This window comes from Coregonus clupeaformis, chromosome 15 (genome assembly GCF_020615455.1).
Source record: "Coregonus clupeaformis isolate EN_2021a chromosome 15, ASM2061545v1, whole genome shotgun sequence".
In the NCBI taxonomy this organism is placed as follows: Eukaryota; Metazoa; Chordata; class Actinopteri; order Salmoniformes; family Salmonidae; genus Coregonus; species Coregonus clupeaformis.
In genome coordinates, this window is record NC_059206.1 from 63,102,231 (window position 1) to 63,125,785 (window position 23,555).

Sequence of the window (23,555 nt, forward strand, 5' to 3'; positions counted from 1 at the left end):
CAGATGGACCCAGAGGATCTCTTTCTCCTGGTGCCTGAAACGATGTAAGTCCCCCTACTTCACGAGGCTAAGCTATACACTGCTTTAGATGTTCCCTCTTATGTAAAATAGTTATCAGAAGTCCATAAGCCTTGTAACCATAGTTACAGTATTAATGCCTACAGCACACATCTCAGCTGGTGCAGGCACATTTAAGATTGTGTTGTCTAAATAGATCTTTAATACTGTCTGCTGCATGCTGTGATTGCTATAGCCCACATACTCAACTGGTGGACTGCAATCCAGTTTTTTTAGGAACTCTGTTGTGCTTCGACCCCTGGTATCATATAAACACACAAGATGTGGAAGAGTGTGTTGAATTACAGGAAACATGCTTTAAAATGGCTAAATTCTCAACTCTAGCAAAGTGGTTTGAACAGTTTGGTGTGGTTTGGGAGTTTGTTCCCTTGTTGCTTAGGAAGTCCACTGTCTGCCACTAATGAAAATGCACCAGATGGAGGGTCTGACAAGTTTACGCAATCTTTGGTGACCCCCTAGCTCCTTATAAATCATGCTAGCCCAATGTGTGCCAAAAATGAATTTGACCCAAACCCATTGGCCTCCAAAAACCCTTTAAACTTCTATTTTTCCCTTCCCAGGAAATCCCAGATGGATTTAGAACTGCATTGCAGGATGGCGCCAAAGCCCTTGACCTCTTCCTCAACAACCGCTTCTCAGAAGCCTTGGATCTCCTCAGACCCTGGTATGTCCCATTCACAATCATGATAGCTTGCCTTGAGGCTTACAGTAGCGTGTGGGAGGACCTGAGGCATCCCATCCTTTAAGATAACTGCTCATGTCTGTCTATAATAGTGAATAATTGCTTCTAGAGTTTCTTCTCTTTCTGAAGGGTTTTGTCATGTTCTCTCAGGAGGAGCCAGAGTATGTACCACGCAATGGGCTACAGCAGCATGCTGGTCATGCAGGCGGGCATGACCTTTGAACCCAAGGACATTGACAAGGCCATGACTGCTCTGAAGGAGTCTCTGCAGACATGCCAGATGTGCGGTTTTGCTTCTCTCTCAGAAATGACATGAATGTAGGGCATCTAGTTCTATGGATTTTCAATTGCCAATGCGTTGAAGAAGCTTAATCTCACATGTCAGATTCAGACATTGTTGCGCCATGGCAGGACTTAAAGCTAGAGTCCTAAATCGAAACATTAGCAAAGAGGTCACCCCGCCTCTGTTTTGGTAAAAAGCTGAAGGATGGACCTGGAGCAATGTAACTATGGATGCAAGGACTGACCAGCCATGATATAACAATTAAAGTTTTGAGGCTGTTTGTTTACATTTACATTGTTTACGAACGTTGGCGTAAACCAAGCTTATATTTTTGGTTCTGATGGGGTATGAACAGTTAAACTAAGCCCATGAGGCATTTATCGGAGTTATATTCTTCAAAAATCAATCGCTGTGTACATATTAAGTTATGTCCAAAGGTGGCTGTAGCAACTAAGGATTCTAGCTTTAACACAGTACGTTATCTCATCACAGGTTCCGGAGGAGACTACCATAGTGGAGGCCATCACTGAGATGTTTTACAAGCAGCCACTGACAACTTAACTGAAGGTGAGATGGGCATACCATATCTGTTGTGGTGCTTGCAGGATGATATCAGTATGTCGACAACTGGACATCTGTACATGTAGTATGATGCATGACTATGGAAACTCACTGTAGTGTGGGTCATCCATACTGAAGTATACATGTTTCATGACTATGGACTTTTGATTAATTTTATTATTAGGGTCATCATACTTCATCTTCAGGATCTTCAGATGCCCAGCCCACATGGGCTTATAAAACATATTTGCTGTAGCAAAACAAAATGATAATATATGCACAGTGTATTCAGAAAAATTGTTTCCTCATCCAATCTACACACAAGATCCCATAATGACAAAGCAAAAACAGGTTTTTAGAAATGTTTGCTAATTTATTAAATAAACTGAAACCACATTTACATAGGTATTCAGTACTTTGTTGCACCTTTGGCAGCGATTACAGCCTCGGAGTCTTCTTGGGTATGGGCTACAAGCTTACACACCTGTATTTGGGGAGTTTCTCCCATTCTTCTCTGCAGATCCTCCAAGCTCTGTCAGGTTGGCTGGAGAGCGTCGCTGCACAGCTGTTTTCAGGTCTCTCCAGAGATGTTCAATCAGGTTCAAGTCCGGGCTTGGCTGGGCCACTCAGGACATTCAGAGACTTGTCCCGAAGCCACTCCTGCGTTGTCGTGGCTGTGTGCTTAGGGATGGTGCCAGGTTTCCTCCAGGCGTGGCGCTTGGCATTCAGGCCGGCGGGTTCAATCTTGGTTTCATCAGACTAGAGTATCTTGTTTCTCATAGTCTGAGAGTCCTTTAGGTGCCTTTTGGCAAACTCCAAGCGGGCTGTCATGTGCCTTTTTTTACTGAGTAGTGGCTTCCGTCTGGCCACTCTACTATAAAGGCCTGATTGGTGGAGTGCTGCAGAGATGGTTGTCCTTCTGGAAGGTTCTCCCATCTCCACAGAGGAACTCTAGAGCTCTGTCAGTGACCATCGGGTTCTTGGTCACCTACCTGACCAAGGCCCTTCTCCCCCGATTGCTCAGTTTGGCCAGGCGGCCAGCTCTAGGAAGGGTCTTGGTGGTTCCAAACTTCTTCCATTTAAGAATGATGGAGGCCACTGTGTTCTTGGGGACCTTCAATGCTGCAGACATGTTTTGGTACCCTTCGTCAGATCTGTGCCTCGATACAATCCTGTCTCGGAGCTCTACGGACAATTCCTTCGACCTCAAGACTTGGTTTTTGCTCTGACATGCGCTGTCAACTGTGGGCCCTTATATAGACAGGTGTTCCTTTTGAAATCATGTCCAATCAATTGAATTTACCACAGGTGGCCTCCAAGTTGTAGATGCATCTCAAGGATGATCAATGGAAACAGGATGGAAACCTGAGCTCAATTTCGAATCACATAGCAAAGGGTCTGAATACTTATGTAATAAAGGTATTTCTGTTTTCTGCTCATTTCTAAAAACCTGCTTTCGCTTTGTCATTATGGGGGTGTGTGTAGATAATCCATTTCAGAATAAAGCAATGTAACAAAATGTGGAAAAAGGAAGTGGTCTGAATACTTTCTGAGGGCACTGTGTACATATACTACATCCACATTAGTTTAAATGTAGGTGGGTTTATTCTGGTCTTTGACTGACGGGCATCTCTTGGTTTGCTCCTTGCCCACTGCAGAGGAAATGCATGCAGAGCTGTGCTATGCTGAGGTGCTAATGCAGAAGGCTGCACTCACCTTTCTGGGCCGAGAGCATGATCAGCTTCATCAAAGGAGGCATCAAGATCCGCAACAGCTTTCTGATCTACAAGTGGGCAGGGTTTTTATTTTGTGTGTTTTTTTTTTTTTATTATTATATAAAACAAACATTTGAAGGGCTTTTTACACTACTGACCCAAAGCAAGTTTACAGAGCTGGCCTGGTTACGCATGAACTGGTTGACTCGATAATGTGAAAAGGGTATTATGTTTGGAGTCCAGTCACAGGTGGCTGGTGACACCTTAATTGGGGAGGACTGGCTCATAGTAATGGCTGGAATGGTATCAAACATGGTTTCCATATGTTTGATACAATTCACTCCATTCCAGATGATGATTATTATTAGCCACTGTCATCCCCTCACCAGCCTCCTGTGCTTCCAGTAGAATAATGACTGTGTTCACAGAATTGATGCACTAGAAGGAAATGTATCAAATGTTATCAAGCAGTGATTGTTTTTAGCAAGGTCACATTTGGCAGTCAAGTATTTTTGGGGACCTTGCATGGTTCGTGGGGCGGCGCGCAGGTGGCCCAGCGTCGTCCAGGGTAGGGCCGGCAGGGATGTAGCTCAGTTGATAGAGCATGGCGTTTGCAACACCAGGGTTGTGGGTTCGATTCCCACAGGGTATGAAAAAAATAATGTATGCACTAACTGTAAGTCGCTCTGGATAAGAGCGTCTGCTAAATTACTTAAATGTAAAAAAAAAAACATATTGTACTCAAGTTCATAGTTCAATGTATGTAGTTCTGTCCTTGAGCTGTTCTTGTCTATTAATGTTCTGCATTATGTTTGGTGCTGACCCCAGGAAGAGTAGCTGCTGCATTAGCAACAGCTAATGGGGATCTAATAAAAGAACAGAATACCTGTATGTTTTCTCCCCTCTACCAGGGAGTGTGAAGTTATGTCAGCCATGGCAAAGAACCAGTCTGACCAGATGAGCACACACACTCACTTCAGGTGCGGGCGTGAACATGGGCATTGGTTCATTTAACTTGGTAAGCGCATTGGTGTTTAGTGTTTGCACCTCCTCACTATGGGTGAGGTCAAAGATGGTAGGACAGGCAGATTAGTAAGAGTCACTAAAGCGGTCAAATGTAAGATTACGAATTATGAATGTTTATCTTCTATTGGCCATTTTTCTTTGACACAGAAGGTTTTTGTTTTGTGCTCCTCAAATGTCAAAGGTCACTGTCCTCACCGTTTGGTTTTCCTCTTTCAGTATTTGTCTCTCTTGCCGAGCAAGGTCCTCCGACTACTGGAGTGGATGGGTTTCTCTGGAGACCGGGTAGGTGGCGAGGAGTAGTCTCACCACTTCTCTCACTGACAGACTATGCCGCATCACACACCGGCCGCCTTGCAAAATACTCCTTTTCTCTTGGATAGTCAGTGGGAGTCTTTTTTGAGCGGGCCTTCAAGAGACAAACAAAGTAATTAGTGTCCCCTGGCGACTGAGTGCTTGCATATGTCAGAAAATAATAAATCTGTAAATGTTTGAAATGATAAATTTCTTTAGTTCACTCACCATTATGCCCTCGTAATTCAGCCAATGGCGATGCAATGAAGTGGATGTTGTTGACAGAGGCTTGTTGTGCAGGAAGTGGGTCTGTCCCAGCTGGGGGGGGGGCAGCCAGCAGCAGCCTGCGCTCCATCCTCAGCACTATGTGCCTCCTGACGTACCACCTCTACATCAGCGTCATACTGGGTAAGGTACAGATCTAGGATCAGCTTTCCCTCCCCGAAACCTTACCGTAACCTGGGAACTGTAAGTTGGGGAAAACCCAAAAAGGTCCCAAGACCTGTGTCCAGGCGCAACATTGACCTACTCCCCAAACGCCACACTGGCCACTGGAGTTTTATGTGGATAAAGGAGGCCCTCTGGTGGTGAAAAGTCTAAACTGCTCCATTGTTACTGCAGTACTGTGATCATCAACTCTCGCAGTCACGCACTTTCACTGTGCTTTAAAAAGTCAGTCTCCTGCTGGTTTCTTATGTGACGAGCATTTCATCCATTTGTATTGACTATTTAGCTGCGTTTACACAGGCAGCCCAATTGTGGTATCTTTTTCAGAACCAATCTGATTGGTCAAAAGACAAATTAGTGAAAGATCAGAATTGGACTGCTTGAGTAAACACAGCCTTAGATAATGGGTTTTACTTTACAACAGACATTAGGGTTGAGTGATGCCTTGTCTTTCCTTCTCTATAGGTACTGGTGAGGGGAACCTGGTAGAGGCTGAACTTCTTCTGGAGCCCTACATTGAGAAGTTCCCCAATGTAAGTGAACAGTCCCCTTCCTGCAAAGTCTTCCCACTTGACCCCCCCTCCCGTTAACATCGACTGTGGTTGTTCTCCAGGGGGCCCTCATTCCTATTCTACCAGGCCAGGATTGCTGTGCTCAAGGGTAACTTTGAATTTGTGAGTAATCTCCCTTTTTAAGAATGGTGTCTTCATACATTTTCCTGGAGTCAGTATTCATTGGTACCAAACGGAAGAAAACCGACAAACTGGGAGAGACTTCCTAAACTTGTCCAATGAGAAACGCTTGTGTTCTGTTGCAAAGCATTTTGCTATGGCGTGCCCTAATGAATATGACCCCGTCTGCTATGCTACAAGTCATAAAATCAAGCCCTCTGTCTAACAAGAACCATATCTCACCGTTTTGTGTATCGTCCCCCCAGGCCCAGAAGAAGTTCCTGGAGTGCATGGCGGCGCGCAGGAGTGGCGTCAGATCCACCATCTGTGTTACTGGGAGCTTATGTGGTCCTACTCCTTCCAGCAGGACTGGCTGGAGGCCTACCAGTATGCAGACCTTCTCTGCAAAGAGAGCAAGTGGTCCCAGGTATAGTACACCTGTAGCAGCCTGACTAAAACCATTTAGGACTTACTTCCTGGGTGTAGTTTTGTCACATACACCGGGTAGGTGCAGTGAAAAGTGTTGTTTTACAGGGTCAGCCATAGTGGTACGACACCCCTGGTGCAGATTAGGATTAAGTGCTTTAAGGGGACATCGACAGATTTTTCACCTTGTGGCTCGGGTATACGAACCAGCGAGTCGGTTTGCCCAACGTAACCGCTAGGCTACCTGCCGCCCTAGCGCCTAACTAAAACATTTAGGAATGACTTCCCGGTCACAGATTAAGGGCCCTCTTCCAGTAATTTGAGTTTTAACTCTCCTCTCCTCTTTCTTCCCCAGCCTCTTTTTTTTACCATACGCTACTGTCTTTCCTCCCTGCTCTTTACAGCTCCCCCATGTTATAAAACTGGAGGTCTGTGTGCTGTCTACCCCCTTTTTTTTCATTTGAAATGTTGACTTTTGGTCTCTCTTGGCAGGCTATGTACGTGTTCCAGAAAGCTTCCATCCTCAGCATGATGCCAGGGAGGAGGTGAAGAAAACCGGGGAGAATGTGGAACTGTTGTTCAGGTATGTTTTGTCAATAAAGACACATTTTATTTGTATGGCACCCAAAGATACTATACAACTTGAAAATAAAGTAGGTCCACACTCCCCCAAAAAAGATTACTCTATTTTCAGGACAGCATAAATGTAATTTACATGAATCATAAACTGAACCAAAGGCACTGTCACACTGATGAGAAGGTGGGTTGTTAAGGTTTGTAGCTATGGCTAATTTAATGTCTGTATAGGCAAGTGGAGAGCCTGCGGCTGCGGTTGCAGGAAATCCATCCCAACTGAGAAGTTTGCCGCGAAGAAGGCTCTGCGGTACAGTGCCGTAACCCCAGTGGCGCTGTTGATTCCTGCCATGGTGAACACTTAATTTTTAAAAATTATTTATTTATTTTTACTTCATTCAAAGCAAACATGTTCACATGTTTTTTTTAAATGTGCTATTTAGGTCTAAAATGCATTTTCCTCATAACAGGAAATGATATATGTTTGGAGCGGCTTCACCATCGTTGGCAAAAGGCCTGAACTGACACAGAGCATTCTGGTCACTATCGAGAAAGCAGAGGAGCAACTGAAGAATGACCCAAGTGAGTTTACCGTCACAATGCTCTAGGTCTAATCTATGGTCCGGTGTGGTAGAAATGCCAGGGCCGATTTCTGGTCTGTCAGCCCCTGTCTAATACAGAATAATAGTTTTTCTTTTTTTTCCCCCTCCCAGATCCATCAGAGTACCATGTGGATGACCAGTGCATGGTCCCAGATGCTAAAGGGTCTGTGTCTGAACACCTGGGCCATCTGGACCAGGCCCAGCTCTGCTTCAACCCGTCATCTCCAGGTACGGCTATCTTATTAGTCATGTTTTCATTTTTCTTGTGTGGGGTGTACATGGACAATACAGATTCATATAATTTAATAGTTAGCTTGTGTGTAAAAAAGTAATAGAATGGAGGCATTGCTCAGCCATAATCCGAGAGGAAGTTGTGCATCTCTATACTTCAAGCTTGGGACATTATATTTAGTCTTTGTGCCATTTTTTTGGGGTGAAGCTGGGCAGCCATTAAGCGTTTACATTTTAATGGCCTAAAGGTTCACTTAAGTGACAGTCAGAGTTCACAAGGGCCATTATCGCCATTCACTGATCATTTAGGAATGTGGGTAGTGTTGCTCCTCAGGGTGCAGCCCGGGGGTTAATCTCAATAGTCTCGAGATGCCACCATGTTCTAAGACTATTGAGATGCATCCCCAAATGTAATCGATCGGTTTGCTTTCTTACAATCTGATTTGTTGTGGTGGTTTTTTGTTTTTTACAGTGAAAACAGGATCAAGCATGACCTCTACCTTGTGCCATACAGCATGTATGAACTGGGTCTTCTCTACAAGCAGCAAGGAGACTTGGGGAAGGCTACCACCACCATAGAAAATGCCAAGTAAGTGTTCTATTGAAACCAGCACTACTTTAGATGCATTGTTTACTGCCTAGGATGAAGAAGACATGTTATTAAGACTTATCTGGATGTTTTACAGGATGAACTACAAGGGTTATAGCATGGAGTCGAGGCTTCACTTCCGTATCCATGCTGCACTTAACACAATGGGGACCTCGGTGGCCAAACTTCCACCCCAGCGCCCGTCAGCTCGGGGGCGCTAAGGTCGGGAGCTACTGCCAGCGTGGAATTGCTGAATGTCTTGGGTCCATTCTAACTTGTATGGAGGTGTACAGACTTGTAAGAGCCTTGATTATAGTATGGTAGAGTACACTTAGAAAAAAGCCTGCACTTAAAATGTAAATGTTGCAATATGAGAATTTGACCCTTTTCTGTAGGGCCGACTCATGACTTGAGATCTGAGCGCATAACTCATTAAAGCACAAATCTTCCATTGTAATCGATGCATGTAGCTCACTTTACAAGAAAAGTGAGCTACACACTTGGTCTTAAGTTAGGATTTGGCCTCTATTTTTTGAATAGCCTATGATTTGAGTCTTTAAAGACATGTACCTGTACGGTTTTGTCTGTTCTCTTATAGTTTATGCTGTTATACATTCTGCTCTGTTTTAATTGTGTGCTAATATTGAACCAATTAAATTACATTTGAACACATGGTACTTTATTACCTGCAGATATGAAGGTGTAATGGTATTGCAACATTTTACCTGTCATTGTACTAAGTGATGGGTTGCTCAAAATATTTTGACAAATAAAAACGTATTCGTTGTAATGGATGAATTTGAGATTTTGTTTTTTTAATGAATTGTCTGCCATTAACTCACTGACAATTAGATCCTACAATGAGCACATTTATTGTCACTGTCAGATCTCAATAACAAAATGCATCACACCTACAAACTGCACATTACTGTTATGTTCCCTGAGCAGCAAATTAACTGTTCAGTCAGTTTTATCAGAGGACTCTCTTTGTTACTATTCAGACTTTGGTAGTACTGTACACAAATCCAAATCAGAGGTTTGCTCTGTTATAGCGTGTTTACTGTATAATCTAAATGCAACTGACATGTTTCATATGTGTGTGTGTGTGTAAATATATATATATATATATATATATATATATATATATATATATAGTAACAGTCAAAAGTTTGGACACCTACTCATTCCAGGGTTGTTTTTTTTCTACATTGTAGAGTAATAGTGAAGACAAACTATGAAATAACAAATATGGAATCATATAGTATCCAAAAAAGTGTTAAACAAATCAAAATATATTTGCTTCAAAGTAGCCACCCTTTGCGTTGACAGCTTTGCATACTCTTGGCATTCTCTCAACCAGCTTCATGAAGTAGTCACCTGAAATGCTTTTTCAAAAGTATTGGAGTTCCCACATATGCTGAGCACTTACCAAACTTGACTGGTACAGTGTGTGTGTATATAAATACAAACAAAAGTATGTGGACACAACTTAAAATCAGTGGATTCGGCTATTTCAGCCATACATGTTGCTGACAGGTGTATAAAATCAAGCACACAGCCATGCATGCAATCTCCATAGACAAACATTGGCAGTAGAATGGCCTTACTGAAGAGCTCAGTGACTTTCAACGTGGCACTGTCATAGGATGCCACCTTTCCAACAAGTCAGTTCGTCAAATTTTTGCCCTGCTAGTGCTACCCCGGTCAACTGTAAGTGCTGTTATTGTGAAGTGGAAACGTCTAGGAGCAACAACGGCTCAGCCGCGAAGTGGTAGGCCTCAGTCTCACAGAACGGGACAGCTGAAAAGCATAAAAATAAATAAAGGTCTGTAGTCTGCAACACTCAGAGTTCCAAACTGCCTCTGGAAGCAAGGTCAGCACAAGAACTGTTCGTCGGGAGCTTCATGAAATGAGTTTCCATGGCCGAGCAGCTGCACACAAGCCTATGATCACCATGTGCAATGCCAAGCGTCGGCTGGAGTGGTGTAAAGCTCGCCGCCATTGGACTCTGGAGCAGTGGAAACATGTTCTCTTGAGTGATGAATCACGTTAAACCATCTGGCAGTCCGACGGACAAATCTGGGTTTGGCGTATACCAGGGAACGCTACCTGCCCCAATGCATAGTGCCAACTCTGTAAAGTTTGGTGGAGGAAGAATAATGCTCTGGGGCTGTTTTCATGGTTTGGGCTAGGCCCCTTCGTTCCAGTGAAGGGAAAACTTAACGCTACAGCATACAATGACATTCTAGATGATTCTGTGCTTCCAACTTTGTGGCAACAGTTTGGGGAAGGCCCTTTCCTGTTTCAGCATGACAGTATCCCCATGCACAAAGCGAGGTCCATAAAGACATGGTTTGTCGAGATCGGTGTGGAAGAACTTGACTTGCCTGCACAGAGCCCTGACCTCAACTCCATCGAACACCTTTGGGATGAATTGGAGGCGACTGCGAGTCAAGACTAATCGCCCAACATCAGTGCCCGACCTCACTAATGCTCTTGTGGCTGAATGGAAGCAAGTCCCCACAGCAATGTTCCAACATTTAGTGGAAAGCCTTCCCAGAAGAGTGGAGGCTGTTATAACAGCAAAGGGGGTACCAACTCCATATTAATGCCCATGATTTTGGAATGAGATGTTCGACGAGCAGGCGTCCACATACTTTTAGTCATGTAGTGTATATCTCAGTGGGTTGGAAGTTATGCTCTAATATTGAAAAATGCAGAACAATCCCACTGTATGCGTTCAGAATGATTGCAGCATCCGAGGATCACTGACGAAAGTGCTGCTCGAACGCTCAGATGTGTTTGTAGTGTTTTGCGGTGATGCTTCAAGAGTGTTTTTGGTGAGCCGGCTCATTCGACTCCGTTCACGTAAAAGAGCCGGCTCATTTTGCTCCCAAACGGCTCTTCGTTAAAATGTTTAAAGGGAAATGTCACTTTTTTGTATTTATTTCTTTACTTCAGATTCATCTCCAGCACCTTCCCAACATCAACATATGTGAAAATGGCAGCACGTTTCTATGTTTATTGGAAAATGAGAGGAAGGTAAGTGTTTCCAGTGACATCATTGGTGTGTGTCATGATTTTAACCAATTATGAGAAGGCATTGCCTACTAATTGTCTAATTGGTTGACTTCATAGGAAGATGTTTCCAATCTTTTTGACTGCAAAACATATAAACGTGCGGTTTTTACATATGTTGTGGTGGTGCTGGACATGATGAATATGAAGTTTGACATTTTAGAAATGTCCCTTTAAAAATCGAACTAGAACCATGAAAAAAATGCTAATTTCCAAGGTAAAGCCCAAAATTTAGGCTACCATTATGTCAGATCATGAAACGCACCTCCAAATACATTTTTACCTGGCCAAATTATTAGATGGCACTGAAACAAATCAGCGTGGACCAGATTGACACGCTCTTCCCACTTTATTGTTTCTGCAGTGAAGATTCACCCTCTTTAGATAATTATTTTGTAATTTATCTGCAGAAAAAAAGATTTGAGCTCAAAAAGGAGTAGCAGCACCAGGATTCACAGGGCCAGGGTGTCCACTCTGGACACATGGAAAAAAAGCAGCAGCGGACATTTCTGAACTCTTAACCAACGGGCCTTTACATCCATGAATGTGTATCAATAATTTGTCACTATTTCTGAGGCTCTATGATGTATTGTTCAGTGGTCCTCTGTGCTCAGCTGGTAGAGCACGGCGCTTGTGCCAAGGTAGGGGTGGGACCACTCATACAAAAAAAATAAATAAATGTATGGCGCGCTTGGATAACGTAAATGGCAATAATTATTATATTATTATATTTATTAGTTTTTCTCTCATTTATTTTACATGCTATCAGATTGCCAAATGCTATCAGATTGCCAGTAAGGAGGATAAAAAAATAATCTATAAATGTATTGTATGGATCCTGTGAATTGAAATAATAAAAACTTGATATAAAAAATAAAAGCAGTAGTAGCAGTATGCAATTCAGGGAGCCAAATGAACGGCTCTTTCACCGATGTGATTCGGTTCCCGACGTTCACCAAAAAGATCTGTTCGTTCGCGAACGACCCATTACTAGTGCCAACTGAGAGCCGGGGGAGGAAGAAAGATGGGAAGGGAACAGAGGCGAAGCAGAAAAATGTATAAATATAGCAACTAAAGCTCTTGAAGCAGGGACAAAGACAAGGCGGTGAAATTCTTAAATAAAGCAGAGAAGCTCTATCCAACCCACAAAGCAAAAGGTAAATCTCTACGTTACCAGATTTTAGTTCATTAGCCACGTTAGCTAGCGTAGCTGACGTTTTCTAGCTAGCCCGTTACACATTAAACATCGATTTAAAATACGATTTGGCAACTTGCCTTGTAATGTTGTCACTTGCAGTGCACGGATAATACCTAAACGAATAAATTATGAAATGGTTAACTTAACGTAATTAACGCTTTAAAAACTGCTCACGGCGAAGGAAGAGTGACGTTTCTTTAAATTGCTAATTAGCATGCCAACAGTATGTATACTAGGTCTTTAACTAGTTGACGTTAGCCATTTCTTAGCCAATTTTGTTGATTTGATAAGGTTGACATCATCCACTGTTGAATGTCTCAATTGACAAGCTATGTTTCATTTTATAGTTCTGTTTTAGCCCAGTGACGAATGTGGACTGGCTATGCTAACTAGCCAACTGGCAATGCTATTGCTAACTTGTACAATTAGCTAGCTATAATTTACTAACGTTAGCTAGCCTAGTATGAGCTAGCTAAATGTTGGATTGCCAACAATTTCAGTTTTGCATTATGTGGTCAGTGGAGCCAAGCTCCCAGTCTGGGATGTTATCTCCCCTAATTTATGGTATTTTTCTTTCGCAATAACAAGGTCAACTGACTAAGCAAGTGATGACTATGCACCAGTAAGTTAGCCAACTAGGGGTTGTCTCCAGTGTCCTCATGAGAGAAATGTAATTTAAAATTGGTATCAATATAGGCTTGATACTAGTTTAGTAAGGGACTTGGCTAGCTAGCCTGCCACAAGCCATGCCTGGTTGTGGTTGTATTGATGCATGATGATGATCTAACAGCTACCTCAGGCAATAATCAATTGATCTGCTTATTGCTCACAGCAGCCGTGATATTTTGTAATTCATTGCTTTGTCTGTCCTAAAAGTGTTTTTGTCTGTAATGAAACACTTATGTTTGTGAGTTAATCGTGTGCTTGCAATCGGCTGCTTGCATTATGGTCAATCGTGCAGCCTGCCAGCTACCAATCATATTTCAAAACTTCTAAAATGATATATATTTTTGCCATCTGTGACAGGTAACATATCATGGGTTATAAAAAAAAAAATAGTAGGCCTATGTCAATGCTAGTATGTCATGCAGAAGGGTACCTATTAACCTTGTTATCAAGGTAGATGGCAATTTCCACAGCAGCCATATTGTAATAAAACCTAAGCGTACCACTTGTCTTATAAAACAGAACACATTCTGTTAGCTAAACACTTGGCTATGTGACAATTGACAGCAATGATTCGCCTGTTAGCCTAACTGTCACATCATACAGTTCAACATGACCATTTACATTCACTAGGCATATTTAGTTGTACTGAGTACTCAAGGTTTGATTCAAGAGTGTTTTTTATAATGGTCACCGGGGAGATGACTATAGTAGCCTATTTGCCTCACTCAAATCAAAGTTGATTTGGTCACGTGCATGGGATACAGCAGGTGTAAACACTACAGTGAAACGCTGACTTGCAAGCTCTTCCTCACCAATGCAGTATTCAATATCAAGGAAAGAAATAGAAAAGTGGCTGTTTCACGCTCTCGGCAGAAGGGTATTTATAGGGAAAGGAGTTTGTGGGGATTCCACTGAGAGCAGAGGAGGTAACATGGCTCGTGCAGGACAAGGTAAGGAGTTTGTAGGGGATTCCACTGTCGGAGCAGAGGAGTTAGCGTGGCTCGTGCAGGACCGAGGTTAGTGAGATGAACAGGCTTGTCCACCTCAATCCCTTAATTGAATGATTGACCTAGAGCTGAGGGGAACAATGGTAGAGCATTAGCCAGGGCTAAGCTCGGGCCACAGTAAGGTCTGATAGGACAGTGGGCCAGGGAAAACCAGATCGGACATATTCCGTTTTTATATTTATTTCATTATTTATTTAAAAACTCATGTTTCAAGGAAGAATATATGGATTCAAGAAGATTGCATCTTGATTGAAGAAAAACCGCCACCCTCTTCAGTTCAGTATCATGCATTAATAAGTTTACTTATTCAACCATTAAAGATGAGTATCTTATCCCGACCTGTCACTATTCTCCCTCCGCCGTGTCCATCAAACATAGTGCTCCGTTACCTGTGTAAGCTTTCACAGGAATAGCAGCGATGTATCGCAGAGGCTTAAGTGCTACCGGAGAGAACAGTGAAACACTGGGCAGTATACTCAGACTGTTGGTTAGGCTGCTGCTGCAGTGGTCATGGGAAGACAGACACAGAGAGCTGCTTTGTGTTGGTGGAAAAGCTTAGCACATTCTCATTGAGCAACCAGAGCTGGATATATTCGCCGGCGGCTCTCATGGAAGCATGACCAGATCTCCACTACAGCTCGTCTATGGAAGCCAACTGGATTCTGGGAACAAAGTAACCTTAGTTTCGGTGTGTGTCTCTGATGTACGCTCGCATGGTAGTCTGACTTTCAAGAGCCTAGTGTTTTGCCCTGTAAGATTGAGTGCCAGTTTCCCGGAACCAGATTAAGGCTAGTCCTTGACTAAAAAAAACACTTTCGATTGAGAATGAGACCGCTTTTTAGTCGAGGACCCGTCTTAATCTGGTTCTGGGAAATTGGCCCTGTGAGTTCTCTTCGAAATGCTTAGCTTTGTCTCTCCTTCTGAATGTGCCACGTCATGCCTCGTTCTGTCTCTCTCTCTCGCTTTCTCTTCCCTCCTAGCCTTGTTGGACACCTTGACGAGGAACGGCAGCTCTGCGGGGAATGGCGCGCACTGCAGACAGCGCACTACAGACAGCTCCTCGGAGAGCACCAATGCCCGGCCTGGTGGGGAGGGCCAGGAGGCCGGAGGGGCGAGCCCAGCACCAAGGGCTTCACCAAGGACCAGGTGGAGGGAGTGCAGAGGTGAGCAGGAACCTTTTGCTTTCTTTTTTTCCCTTGATCGCTCAGTCCCGTAATCTGTTTGGGAATGGCTATCTGTGTGTAAAAGTCTGTTCCGCTCTCTTGCACTCCTCCCTGACAACCATATGGTGCGGCCCTCTGTCCCACTTCTCATGTGTGCAGCAGGCAGGCCTGTGTGTCTAGTTGTGCTGCTTCACTCTGGTGCGTTCTCATGTGGCGATTAGGGAGGGAGGGCCACTTTCAGCCTGGTTGGGGTTGTTGTGAGTATCACTTGACCCTGAGTTTTTACAATCAATGGGAATTTAGGAGGCTGACACTGTGACACATTTGGGTGTTCTTCTTTTTCGTTTGGCTACCTGTTAAGTGAAGATGAGGAAATGGTGGATTGTAAATTCCCCCACCTCTCCCTCACTGTTGCTTGTGTGTAAATAGATCATAGGTTACATGATAACCTGATGGTGGTTCTTCCCACAACAGGAAATTGACAAGGATCCGTCTCACCTCACGTGAGCATGCTCTCTGAACACACAAATCAGATATATTTTAGATGAAACTGAAAGTGTATCCTACACACCAAAAATAACTAACCCACTTTCTCAGTGTCAGTCTGTCTCAATCGAGGGACCATTAGTCAGTGCTTTATGCTTGACCTTCTGACAGTAGCTAACCCTTACTAGCCTAATCCCCCTAGTCTTTTTATCATGGTAAGACCCTTATGCCTGGGTTTCTAAAATCCATGTCCGCACAAACTTTTACTAGCCTGTGGATTAGAGGTCTATAACCTTTTTCTAGCATTAGGGCTACTTTTTAAAAAAAATCAACGTATGGCATGCTTCAACTTATTTTTGAGCTTTCAAATAGGCCCATTCTTCTCCTCTCCCCTGTGACTCTTCCCGGGTCCTTAGTGTACAAGAGAAAGTAGTGCAGTATGTTTTCTGTCAATATACCTGGTAAAATAATTAAGCAATAAGACCCGAGGGGGTGTGGTATATGGTTAATATACCACGGCTAAGGGCTGTTCTTCTGCACGACACAACGTTTACATTTTAGTCATTTAGCAGACGCTCTTATCCATAGCGACTTAGTTAGTGAGTGCATACATTAAAAAAACATTTAAAAATCATATCACATCAAATGGCTACACACTGAGTGATAAACAAACGTGCGCACCACACAGGCAATATTGCTGGAAATTAATTGGCAGACATTTAATTTAAAAAAAATAATTAAGCCAATAGTGGCTAGCCGGGGGTGGGATAATGTCAATATTGCGTTGGTTAAATAGTAGCTGGGAGCTTGTGGTGTCTGATACTTGTGAGATTTGTTTATGACAGTTGGCGGTGGAACACGTGAAAATTGCATGTACTTTCAGAATTGTTTGGCGAGCTACTCATAGGTGGGCTGCGAGCTACTGATCGACCTGTTGGAGATCCCTGCTGGGGATTATATAAAGGCAAGTGATGTAACCGATCCATTGTGTTCAGATGACCATCCTGGTTTAAAGAAGTGGTATTCAAAGTCTGGGTCAGTGGAGTCGCCCAAAACAAACTTTTTTTGAGGGGGGAACTAACAATTAAGAGTACAGATTATTGTATGGGAAACGGTTTTCACTCCTCCCTTGTACTTAATTGATGAATTAAGGTCACTGATTAGTAAGGAACTCCCCTCACCTGGTTGTCTAGGTCTTAATTGAAAGGAAAAACCAAAAACCAGCAGACACTAGGCCCTCCATGGAATGAGTTTGACACCCCTGGGCTACATGGTCTACTATGATATAGGTTGAATGTGATAGTCTGCCTATAACCAGCCTGAGTAGGCCTACAACTCCATTCCTGTTTAGAGAAATTAATCAAATTGGAAATGAACTATTATCAGGCTGGTTAATGTGATGCATGTCTGTTGAATTTGGAAAAAGCCACCCGCATTCGGCCTGCCCCACCCAATCAGGAGCCGCTACTGCGTTGCGGCTGTGGCACACTTTTTACTAAACGGTACGTGCTAAATAGTATGTAGTAAGCTAGTATGGGTCTTTGGACACGGACACTGATTATTGTTGGACACTGGGTCATACCAACCTTGGGGAGGGGTTCTAGAATGATCTCCCCTGAGAGTTCTTGTTTAACACATCTCTTTCTGTGTCACTGTTGCATCACTGCTGTCCCCATAGGCCAGGGAGGTGGCTGGGACTGGGAGCTCCGAGCGACTGATGTCTCTGGTGAACAGAAGTGTTTCTAATATTGGGCCAAGTGTAGCCTAGGCCTCCACCACCTTCCCCTAGCGAGGTCGTTTGACTGTAGTTAGATGGTTCTATTGGGCTCCATGTTTGTTTGCTCTAACATCTTTATGTTGCGTTTAATTAACCCTGCAGTTGACCTACAGTAGCACTCATAATCCCCCAGTCTAGTGTGGTGTACTCAGGCTAAACTTCTCTCTACTGTTCTATGGGAGAAGGCTGCTGTTGAAACACTTACTCAGCTCAACATTTTGCAGTTGGGTTTGCAGTGTTTGCTTAGCTAATGACAGCGGAAGAGTTATCTGTGTATTTTTATGCGAGTCTTTCATGGCAGAGCTGTTTGGATGGCTTGTTGTGGTTGGCTTTGCCCCATTGATGGTGTGTGTGTGGACCGTTATTCAACTGCTCAATGAGGACACTGCAGTCTCCGCAGTGTTCTACACACCCAGCTATCGCTATGGGAACCTCTGGGACTTGGCAAGGTGCCCATGAGGCCAGTGAGAGAGGGGAAGGGAGAGGGACTGAGAGAGACAAAAGAGAGCTGTGACACATCTCGCTATGGCAACACTCACATAGTTCTTGGTAGGCCTGACCAACTTCTAGTCCCATAGTGAAGAGCGTTAGACAGATAGTATGTTAGTTTACTAGGATGCTGTATTTGTTTATATGTTCAGAGGCTAACCTGTATTTTGGGTTAAAACAGGCTTACATGCAGCGTAGGGTTTAACCTCAATTGAAAGGTACACTGAGTGACATCCGAGAGCATATTTTATTGTTTATATATTTGATTATTCTAATTGAATGCTAATGTAACATGTCTGGCAAGTATCTCAGGTGGTTATCCTTGGAGACTGGAGGCAATCTCTTCTGCAGGTCATGCAATCGACTCGGTGTATTGCGTTTGAACTCTCCTACTCTGTTCTGCCACGAGTGTTGATTTGCCCTCTTGTGGTTTCAAATGGTGCTCCAGGAGCACAGTTTTCTAAACCCCCTCAGCCCTTGCTCTAGCCACTTTCCCTCGGGGGAATCCCTGTTGAAACCGGATGCAGTTTGATTGCCATCTTAAGGGGAGGTCCAATTCACTAACGTTGAGCCCTCGATTTAGCTCGAGGGAGCGAGTGAACAATGTTGGTCACTTGTGGGGTTGAAATGACCCACAATTCAATCTGTAGTCACATGTCAAACTCTGGTGGCTGCAAAGTGTCCAATTTTATCAAGGCTACATTTTTGGCATGTCAGAAAAAAGTATGAAGCTAGCTTGCTATAATATATATATATATATATATATATATATATATATATATATATATATATATATTGATTTTAGCATTGGCAAATTGGCTTAGTCTCATAGTGAGGAGCCTATAAAACGTAGCTAAATACATAAACATATTTTTTGGAATTCTGAAATGTATTGGAATAAATGACCAAACTATAAAAGATACGTTAGTTTACTAGGTACATTTAATAGCTTTAGGTTGGTTGTTTTTTAAGCTCAACTTCAAAATTCCCACCAAGGACGTTGCCTCTCCGATCATCACTCGCCCTCGCTTGGGCAAAGGACATTTAAGGTACACTCGGATGTGACGATGTAAAACGTCATTCAAGGGCTGAGGGTTTGGGGCCGAGGGCGGTCTACTTTGAGATTGAAACGCAGCCCCAGAGGCGCAACATCGCGAGACTTCCGGGAACGCTTGCGAAACAGACCAACAGACCAGAAATGAAAATTCTTCCTTAGTTGTTCGTTTTCTCTAAATCTAAAGGCACAACCTAGATTTGAGACAATGTCTTAAGTAGTTGACCATGTTATTACTCCAACATTGTGAAAGTGACAAATGTACACATTTTCGTCAAAAACTACTTTATATCGAAGGAGTGCCTTTTGATTTGACGGCCTGCACATGCACAGTTCGGCGCGAGGCAACCGTTAGACCCGATGACGTGTTTCTGCACATGAGCTTAGCTAGCCAACGTCAACATGACATCACCTACATGTGTGATCGAGGATTTCTATTGGAGAAGCAGTTTCTGCCTATCTTCATACTGTACTGTCTTTTGATTAAACTTTCCAAACGCTAGTTCTTGAAGCTAAAAAATATCCATTAGAGGTTTTTGTCCTGCTCTTGGGCGAAATTTGATTTGTGTGCTACAACCCTCATGATGAATCAGATCCACTGCATTGTAATAAACTAGGCCTATGTCTATTTTGCTACATGATGTGTAATATAGCCCTGATGAATCAGACCCACTGTAACCTCTTAAAGGATAAAGATGTGTTAGGACTACTAGCACCATAGTTTATTACAATCTCTCCCTCCAGGATAAAGCGGTGTAAGGATTACTATGAAGTCCTGGGCATCAGTAAGGAGGCCAATGAGGAGGAGCTGAAGAAAGCCTACAGGAAACTAGCGCTAAAGTTCCACCCAGACAAAAACCAAGCCCCCGGAGCCACAGAGGCCTTCAAAAGTAAGATGTTTTGCATGGATTGTTTTTGAGTGCGGGGCTAATCACTCATTTAGCTGTAGTGTAGAGCCACCTGTACCCAAGACCCGATTCCGGGACCTAGAATTCTAAATAATGTATCAGGTCGGATATGATTGACATGGGTCTCGGGTGTGTGTGTGTGTGTGTGTGTGTGTGTGTGTGTGTGTGTGTGTGGAGAGAGAGATCATGAGCCTCACGCCGTGTGAGGCTAAAGTTAGGAGCTATCTAATCGAAGATGGTATTAAAATAATGGAGCTAAAGGAGAAGGATAGGCTACAATGACCGAGTACCAACAGGTAGGCAGGCTGCTACTTAATATTCTGAATGGAGTTGTTTGTAACTGTAGGATCAGAAAGTGCATGCACTGCAGCCTCAGTTAGCCTAGCTAGCTAACGTTAGCTAGCTTAACTTGCTTCTCCCGGTTTGATGCAGTCAAGACAGGCACTACGCACTCATATTTGATGATAAATAACCTAGCAATGGCAGCTATTAGTCTTCTATAGCGAGTCTGCTTGGTTGGTTGCTGTCTCTCCCTCCCTCTCCCGCCTGCTAGAGCGGCACTGTTCTCTCGCTCGCTCTCTCACTCACGCTTTATCAGCTCAGGTTAATAAAGTAGCTTAAAAAATTACTTTTCTTCTGCTTCCCTCACTGATCGGACCGGGTCTCCCCCCACAGCATTGTTAGCAGCATTAATTTGACCTGCCATTAATTTAATTGGAGGACTGGCAGAGTTTCCATGTCTGGGTCTCTTTGGGATTCCCCCGATGTGAAGTTTGCAGATCAGTGTAAAATGGGGCGTCGGAACCGAGCCAATGTCTGGTGTCCTTTTTCTCTGATTTAGTGTGACACTTATTGACACGAGGGTGTGTCGTTGTGGTTCTAACAGAGATCGGCAACGCGTATGCCGTGCTCAGCAACACGGACAAGAGAAAGCAGTATGACCTCACGGGAGCAGAGGACCTACCAGCCCTGGCCACGCCCACGGCCAAGGGTTTGACTTCCACCGAGGCTTCGAGGCTGACATCACTCCCGAGGACCTCTTCAACATGTTCTTCGGAGGAGGATTCCCCTCTTGTAAGAGACACACATACACCTGAAGTTAATTTCATTACGGGGTTCCAGAGTTTGTCTCCAATGTTTTAATAAACAAGTCTTAATTCATTACATTAATTAAATACAATTGTCTTGCTCAAACATGAACGCTTATTAAATTAGTATTGTATTGCAAGTCTTAGCAGAGTCACTAACCGGGTACTCCTCTCCACAGCGGCTGCCCACACATTCACCAACGGCAGGGCACGATACAGCCAGCAGACGGACCAAAGACGGGAGAGAGCAGAGGAGAGGGGAGAGGTACGTATGTCTGGCATCTGCACTGCCAGCTGAATACTGTGACTGTCAATATAATACCTAGTGAGTCTGGGATAACTTCAGGTCAGATTTCCCCAGCAGACCCCCTTCTACAGCTATGGGAGTCTCGGCAGCATATTGCAGGCTCTAATTTTGTGAAGGACACAACTCTTCCAGTCTTGACTGGGATGAGCTCTAGTTAATTTCAGTGTGATGCATAGGAAAGCAGGAAAAGTGCAAAGTTACTAACAGGACAGTACATGTCTTTACATATTAAATAGTAATATATGCCATTCAGCAGACACTTTTATCCGAAGCGGCTTAGTCATGCGTGCATACATTTTACATATAAGTGGTCCCGGGAATCAAACTCACTATCCTGGCGTTGCAAGCGCCATGCTCCACCAACTGAGCTAGAGGACAAAATAGTGTATGTTTACTGATATGTTTAATGATTTGTAATGTGTTGTTGTCCAGGGAGGGTTCTCCATGTTTATCCAGCTGATACCCATCGTTGTACTGATCCTGGTGTCCATCCTGAGCCAACTGATGGTGTCCACACCCCCCTACAGCCTCTACTCCAGACCGTACGTACACACACACACACACACACACTAGGGTCGTGTTCAGTATGGCTCACGGTACTTAAAGGTTTTGCAACGGAAAACAAAAATCTGTGTTCCTATTGGACACATCACGCATTTCGGTGGTACCACTCCTTTTCAAAATGTTTTCTCCCAGCTGAACACGACACAAACCTTTTATTCTGGACCACTGCTCCACACACTCAGTGCTGAAAAATACTGTCAAATAGTGATGCATGCTGTATGTAACGGACACACCTTTACCTTCAGTAAAGTACTGAAACATTTCGGGTGTGTGTATGATCATGCCCATAGCCTCCTCTCTTCACCTGGTATAAAGATATGATGCATGAAAAGAGCTGTGGATCTAGCTGTTCTCAGAACAGCGACATGTAACCTGACTGATGCCTGTCCTCTCCAGGTCCACAGGGCAGACGGTGAAACGGCAGACCGAGAACCTGCGTGTAGATTACTACGTCAACAGAGACTTCAAGTCCGAGTACAAGGGCTCCAATCTGCAGAAGCTGGAGAAGAACGTGGAGGAGGACTACGTGTCTAATGTCAGAAACAACTGCTGGAAGGAGAGGCAGACGAGTAAGAGTCTTATTAGAGTTGGGCGGTGTCCAGATTTTCATACCGTCATACCGTTTCTGTACCATACCGGGGTATACGGTATTACCAGAAGTATTTTTTTTTATGATGGGGAGGGTGCAATAAACAATTTAGGCAACAGGGATCTTGATCCAGGAGGAGATTGAATGTCTCTGCTGTAACCAAGAAGCTTTATCTTGACATCTAGCCACTTAGTTAGCAAACCAAATGCATAGCTGGAGCCCTGAGCTTGATCATTTATTTGACACATCTTAGATTTTTTTTATAGTTATACTTAACTTATAGTTAAAAGCAGTGGTGTAGCACGCACCCCGTCACCCCCCGCAGGGTATAATTACAGTGATGACTTCAATCAAATAAGCCCCATGTGATGCAATACAACTACCCCTACAAACACGCATTCATTTCATTCTATTTTGTGACGAAAGCTTTCCCTCAAAGTAGCTTAGTGTGATATGGTTGATATTGACTGACTCTTCTCTGTTCATCTCCCCCTTCTCTCTCAGAAACTGACTTGATGTACGCTGCTAAGGTCTACAGGGACGACCGCCTGCGTAAGAAAGCTGAGCTGATGACCATGGATAACTGCAGGGAGCTGGACAGACTAAATGACCTGTTCAGGGGGGGCTGAGCCCGCCCGACGCCGCAGGCTCCCACAGAACGCTTTTAGAGGAGATATATGAATAGATATATGTATGTAAATGTTTTTTTTTTAAGGAAAAACCATGGAGATGGAAAGGAGAAAAAAATATATAAAAATGATTAGCCTTACTGTTGAAGTTCTAAGTTGTCTCTCCCCCAGTACCGTCCTTCCATCCTCCTCACCCCCTCCTCCCTGGGAGCTGCCTTGCTGCATCTCAATGAACCGACTGAACAATAGATCAACCAACCTCCCAAAACACTTGAGAACCACAACCTCTTTTTCTCTTCTTTCTTTGCTTGTCTTTTTTGTGTTTTCCGGAAATAAGAACCCACTCTGGAAATGAACACTGACGGTAAAAGCAG

At 43.7% G+C, this 23,555-nt stretch overlaps 1 protein-coding gene and 1 pseudogene across 1 annotated transcript; both read left to right on the top strand.

The window, feature by feature from the left end:
* Positions 1-380: 380 nt before the first annotated feature.
* LOC123492689 lies at positions 381-8,396 on the top strand (annotated as a pseudogene).
* Positions 8,397-11,837: 3,441 nt separating this feature from the next.
* Positions 11,838-23,336, top strand: LOC121580783 (dnaJ homolog subfamily B member 14). Its single transcript, XM_045225470.1, is given in 12 exon segments — positions 11,838-11,894; positions 12,261-12,342; positions 12,345-12,410; positions 15,108-15,238; positions 15,241-15,290; positions 19,841-19,986; positions 20,891-20,964; positions 20,967-21,078; positions 21,272-21,357; positions 21,832-21,941; positions 22,360-22,532; positions 23,057-23,336. Coding segments are annotated over 12 exon segments (1,212 nt in total). The 3' UTR covers positions 23,182-23,336.
* The last annotated feature ends 219 nt before the right edge of the window (positions 23,337-23,555 follow it).